Genomic DNA, 6,293 nt, shown 5'->3' on the forward strand with positions numbered 1-6,293 from the left:
CTTCCCCTGACCTGTTCCATGCAACCTTTCCGTAATCCAAACGTCATTTGCGACATCAAGTTATGCGTCCCCCATCCCCCCCCTTCCCCCCCCCCCCCCCCCCCCGTTATTTTGCTGCAGCCAATCTGGCTGCGGCAAAAATGATGCATGTATATCTCAGATTTGATTAGCACAGTAGTTGTGTTTCTATATGGTATCTTTTCTTCCAATAAAATTAAGCATACATTTCCTTACTGCACCATATCTAATACTTCTCTGGTCAACCATCATGAGTTTTCTCTGGGAATCTTCCAAGACATTGTCATCCTGAGTGTAACAGTTTTGAAAGATTTTGGATTTACATAAATCATAAGGGCATTTTTTTAATCAGAGTTTTGGTGTACATTTATTTTAATCATCTTTCTTGAATATGTTAATAGCTTACAGTTTTATTGTATGCAGCTCCGAAGATCTCCCTAGTGTGGGAAACTGCAGTTTTTTTTTTTCACATTTGGGATTTTTATTTAATTTTCTAGCAGACATTTTACATATCTCCCTCACTCTTTCCTTTAAGTTAATGTGACAATTTTCCATAATGAACTACTTGAACAGAAGCTTCGGTCAAGAATGGAATGAAGTAGCAAAAAACAAAACAAAACAAACCACTGTTGCCTTTAAAAAAACCAACATTTTCACCAATTATATTTAAACAAAAACACACAATGTTTGCGCAATATGTGTTTACAGGGTTTCCCGGGGCTGCTCTCCTCACCGTCACGCTGGGGGCAGAGGGGCAGGCAGCCATGTTTCTCCTGCTGGACGCGGGAGGCTCACACAGCTTCACATTATCTGGAGGCCCTGGATCAAAGATTATAAGGTCTTGAAATCCCAAATTGTCATGGTTCCATGATGCCAGTAGTGCAAAATTTTCGACAATCTTGTTTGTCCACCTCATAAATAGACACTTGAGTGATGCTATTCTGGTGCAGCGTTTCCAAGGCCGTATTGCAGTCCTCGGTGGTGGCCCTCTTGTCCATGTTGCAGAAGCGTTCCATGGCAGACATGTTGCGTTGGATGCTCTGCTTTAGAATGTCCAGCTTGGAGACAAAGGTCAAACAGCCGTGGTCATTGTATTTAAACAGCATCAGGCAGCAGTCATGGTCAGCAGGCACAACGCTATTCTTCGAGACAAATGATACACTCAGGAGTGGCAGGAACTCCGTTTTCAGAGTTGAGACCTGGATATTTTTTGAGGCATCAGCAACAGACATGGTGCTGTCTGGCTGACCCAGGCCAGATAGCTCCCACTGGCAGAGAAGTTGACCCCATGGACCCAGCCGCCAGTGCCACTGCCACCAAACTCTGACATCAACTGACCAAAAGGCATCTTGCTGCTCCAGGGCGCACTGGCTGGCTTTTCATCCACTTCTTTAATGCAGGCAGAAAATACTCTGCATCTGAAGTCGCACGATCCTGCTGCCAGCAAAAGTTGTTGGGATGCCAATCCAAGTTGAGGATCGTGGAGCAGATCAGCTTTTTAATGTGTTTGCTTACCCACCAGTCATTTTCAGACTGGAAGTAGCAAACAGAAATGAGTCGTGCTCCACTTCCCACAGCAAATTTGTTCTCTTGAGGGGACCATTTCACAAAAGTGGCTGTGGGATTGATCCTCAGGATCACCAGGGTCGGCTTCCAGACGCCATCTTTCTGACTCCAGACATAGGCATTGCAGTCTGCCCCACAAATGACGATGTGGTCACTCTTGGGAGTACCTAGACAATACCTGTGATGTGTCCATTGTATTCCTTGAGTTCATGAGCTTTCATCCACTGGCTCCCGGTTCTTCTTATAGATGTGCACTTCATGATTACTAGGGCTCAGGGCAATCTGGGTATGATCCCTGTTCCAAGCATGACAGGTGATTGGCTCTAGTAAAAACTGATGCAGGGACATTATTCTTAGTGTTTTCAGAGGATAGAAAGCTGGGGTCGGGGTGGTCCGGAGGGGCTCAGAGTGGAGAATTCGCAGACTCTGATCAGCCGACAGGAACAGGCTCTGGCGGGCGTGGGCGGAGGGGAAACTGCAGTTCTAAAATTTTCACTTTGCCTGTATGAATTACTTAAATGGTTGTCTGTATCTTAAATTTTTTATTAATTTTTATTTTCCAATGTTTACATTTTTAATTGTTAGTATGATTTTCTGCTTTCCCTTTGTTCTTTAGAAAAGTCTTAATTGCTTGGGACAAGGAGAAAAATATTTGATCATCTCCCTTAGAAAAGCAATCTCAAAGAGTGTTCATGATTTATATCAAGGGAGGAGCACACTTTCACCTTTAGATAAAATATATTCCTTTCTGCTCAAAAAACGAAGTTAACTAAGGTATATTTCATGTTGGAATGAAAGGAATGTATAAACCCTGGAGACATGAAGGCATCAAGTCCAAATAACTCATTTCTGTTGGTTCCACTTCTGTCAGTATTATTTATTCTAAGATTTTAATATATAACTTTTAGGAGGTTCTGATTTCTTACAATAGGAATGACATTTACACATTGGTAATGAGTAGCTTCCACATGTCAAGGAGATAGTAATCACATTCACTCAGGACTGAGGGTAATTTAAGAATGTCATCAGACAACAATTACCATTTCTCTAGTTAGGCCTTTGAACAAATTTTTATGAATTATTTTCCCAAAAGTACAACTACTGAATTACACTATATGCATAAGATGAATATCAAACTTTAATTAATAAAACTCTTTTAAAATTTCATTTAACATCAAAGTCTCTGATTTCTTGTATGCCTTCTCCTATAAATAATATGTCTGCCATTCAGTCTCTGCGCACTTTATGTGGCCTATTTGCAACCTACCCCACTTTTTTGGCACAAATGGGCTGTGGACGAGACAGTTGTTAAAATAAAGTCACCAGTAAGTTTATTATCCAGTAAAGACTCAGTTTTAGCTTCCAAGTTGACACCTTGTTTTGGAATCCTTTGGTGTCACTGTGTGCTGAGGAAAGGCAGAAGGGCAAAAAGGCCAAACTCTGGGGCTAGGGCTGGGGCTCAGCAGTAAAGCACTTGTCTAATATGCTTGGGGCACTTGGTTTGCTCCCCAGCACCACATTAAAATAAACAAAAACTTAAATAAAGGTATTGTGTCATCTGAAGCCAGAATTAGACAGGTAGTCAGTATAGATAGGTAAATCAATTCAGGTCTGATCAAGGGGGCCAATTTTGAGTGAGTCAGGGAAGTCAGAGACTATTCCCTGAGGGATTGAAATGTTAATTCCTTTAGAGTCCTTCCTTCACCTGCCCCTGCTCCAACCTGTTGGTAAGGTAATTGCCTCTCCCTATAGGGAGCTATAAATTTGTTAATTAATGTATCCTGGGCTGCTCCATCCTGCTCTTCCCCCTTCAGCCCACCTGTTTCCCACCTTTTGTCCTCTCCACTGAGCATTCCTAGGCCTAGTCGCCTATGCAGGAAGGAGAAAGATAAGGGGAAGAGAGCAGGAGAACAAAGGAAGCCTAGGACATAAAAAGGGCAGAACATCTCACTTCTTGGGATACCAGGATACCAGCTATGGTCCCCTTCTCCGTCCTAAGAGAAGTCTATATTACCCCTTTTTAAATAAACCCTGCTATATATGTTTGCCTCGACCTGCTTCTCTAATGTTCAAATTTCAACATGTAAGGGTGCAGAACTCATCAACTATAAGTGGAGTTATCACATCTACAACCTAACAAAATATAATAATAATAATAATAATAATAATAATAATAATAATAATAGTAATAGAGGCCAAACTCTGTGGCAAGCTTCTTTCATAAAAGCCTTCATCCCCTTCAGGAGGGAGGGGCCCTCAAGACCTAATCACCTCTCATGTATTTCTCTCTGAATAGACTCACACTGGAAATTAAAACAACAAATGAATTCTGAAAAAAATGCATTAAACAATGAAAACAACATCAAAAGCAGAATGTGAGTATTATAGCTACATTTTTGCACTTTTACTCTTTTGTGATACAAATTTTGAACATCATTTGAACCCCAAACTTAAATATTTAAAGTATATTGGTTGGTGAAGTGGTCAAGTGACTTTTCATTCCAGAAATAAAAAAATATTTTTCTTTTTGATTCTTTGCATCTAAAAAAGACATTCCTGGATGTTCAAATTTATGCATAGAAATATTGCTAGGTTGTAGTTTTCATTAGCACTTTTGTGTTCTCTCTTTTACTAAAGTGATGAGTGCTTATGATATTTAAAAAGAATATTAAGAAACATCTTTATTCTATGCATATTCATATTAAATATATATATATATTTAATTCAACATACAAAACACTGTGCACTTATTCACTAAGTAAAAATTATAATGCATTTTTAAGAAAGTGTTGACCTAAAGTAATGATTTTTACTTAAAGGATATAAGAAAATAGATTATTATGAGCTAAATATGTCTGATTCTGGCCTAGGAAAATGTATTCAAATTACCTTGAATCAAAAATTCTGTCATGGAAGAGAATACATGAACTTTAATGGCAATTAAAAAATCATAAACACACCAAGAAACTCATTTGTATATGTTTCAGATGTAATAATGAATGGACTGCTAAACTTAGCAATATATTTCAAGAGCTTTTCCTAATAGTCATGATGACATTAGCTCAGATAACCCCAGATTTGTTTTGTTTGATTCAACCCAGCCTCAGTCAAACAGTCTCCAGGATCAGGATCTTTAAAGCAGAAAAACTCCTTTAGATCCACAGAAACAATAGCATCAATATGAATTGAGATTGACAATTTTTTTTTTTTTTGTAGTGCTAGGATTTGAACCTAGGGCTTTGTGTATGCAAGGCAAGCACTCTACCAACTAAGCTATATCCCTAGCCCAAGGTTGATAAATTTTTGAGACTCATGATTGTTTGAAAGCATACTGTGTTTCACACACAAGGCAAACAGACATGTACCAATCTCAGAATGATGAAATATTTCTTAGGTGAACTGATAAGAAGTCCATTGAAAAGGAATGGTTTCCATGCTAATGCTGTGAGGATTACTATGAGATAATCCTTAAATCTTATGATTTATCTTGCTACTACTAAACAAAGTTACTATTTCACTATGTATGGACCAAAATATTATTATTTTTAATATATTACCACAAATAGATTGCCTATACAGGAGCATATTAGCTGAGTATCATTCTTGTTTAAAATATTTATGAAGAATTTGAAAAATAGTACATGATTTCCAAGAAGAACATGTAAAATAGTACATGTTTTACAAGAAGATATTGGATTATGATATCAGAATGGGTTATTAAAGACATCCATATCAACTATAACTTTTAAATAATTTTATTTCATGCCTAATAAATATTACTTGGAACTGAAAATGCGGCTCATCAGTTTGCCTAATGCCCCTTTCACATCCTTATTCCTCAGCGTATAGATGAAGGGATTAAGTGTAGGAGTCATGACTCCATAGAAGAGAGCCATGAACTTAGGCTGGTCCCTTGATATGGAAGAGAGAGGCTGAAGATACATGCTAATGCCTGGGCCATAAAATAAGAAAACTACAATTAGATGAGAGGAACATGTCCCAAAGGCCTTTTTCCTTCCTTCAGAAGATTTGATTTTAAATATGGCATGTCCAATACTAGCATAGGAGGCAAGAATTAAACACAGAGGAACAGCCCCTATTAAAATGCATACCACAGAGAGTGTGAGCTCATTAGCCTCCTTTTCCCCACAGGCAGCCTTTATCAGAACTGGAATCTCACACAACAAGTGATCCACTTTATTGATGTCACACAGTGGCAACTTTACTGTAACAGAAGCTTCAGAGATTGCATAGATCATTCCAGTCAGCCACACAATGGATACTAATAGGATGTGCTGATTCATGATGAGAGTGTAGTGTAGAGGTCTGCAGATGGCCACATAGCGATCAAAAGACATGAGAGCCAAGAGCAGACATTCTGTGCCCCGCATCATGCTGAAGAAATAAAGCTGAACTATACACCCCAAATAGCTGATGGTCTTCTTAGAAGTTCCCAAGTTAAACAGCATCTGAGGCACAATGCTTGTGGTGTAACACATGTCTAAGAAGGAGAGGTTGGTGAGGAAGAAATACATGGGACTGTGTAGATGGGGGTCTAACTTGGATACCAGAATAATGGTTAAATTTCCCATCATGGCCATCGGGTATGTTATGAGAAGAATAACAAATAGAGGAAGCTGTAGCCAAGGACGGTCTGCAAAGCCTAATAGGATGAACTCCTCTGGGTGGCTTTCATTAATGAGAGTCAT

The 6,293-nt window shown here is 38.9% G+C and overlaps 1 protein-coding gene and 1 pseudogene across 1 annotated transcript; both read right to left on the reverse strand.

Annotated features, from left to right (window-relative positions):
• Window positions 1-819: 819 nt before the first annotated feature.
• On the reverse strand, window positions 820-2,007 carry LOC107161080 (annotated as a pseudogene).
• Window positions 2,008-5,360: 3,353 nt separating this feature from the next.
• Window positions 5,361-6,293, reverse strand: LOC107161084 (olfactory receptor 2B6-like). The gene has a single exon (XM_015507592.1). The coding sequence runs from the start codon at window positions 6,291-6,293 to the stop codon at window positions 5,361-5,363; it is 933 nt and encodes a 310-aa protein (XP_015363078.1).

Source organism: Marmota marmota, unplaced genomic scaffold, assembly GCF_001458135.2.
Source record: "Marmota marmota marmota unplaced genomic scaffold, marMar, whole genome shotgun sequence".
NCBI lineage: Eukaryota > Metazoa > Chordata > Mammalia > Rodentia > Sciuridae > Marmota > Marmota marmota.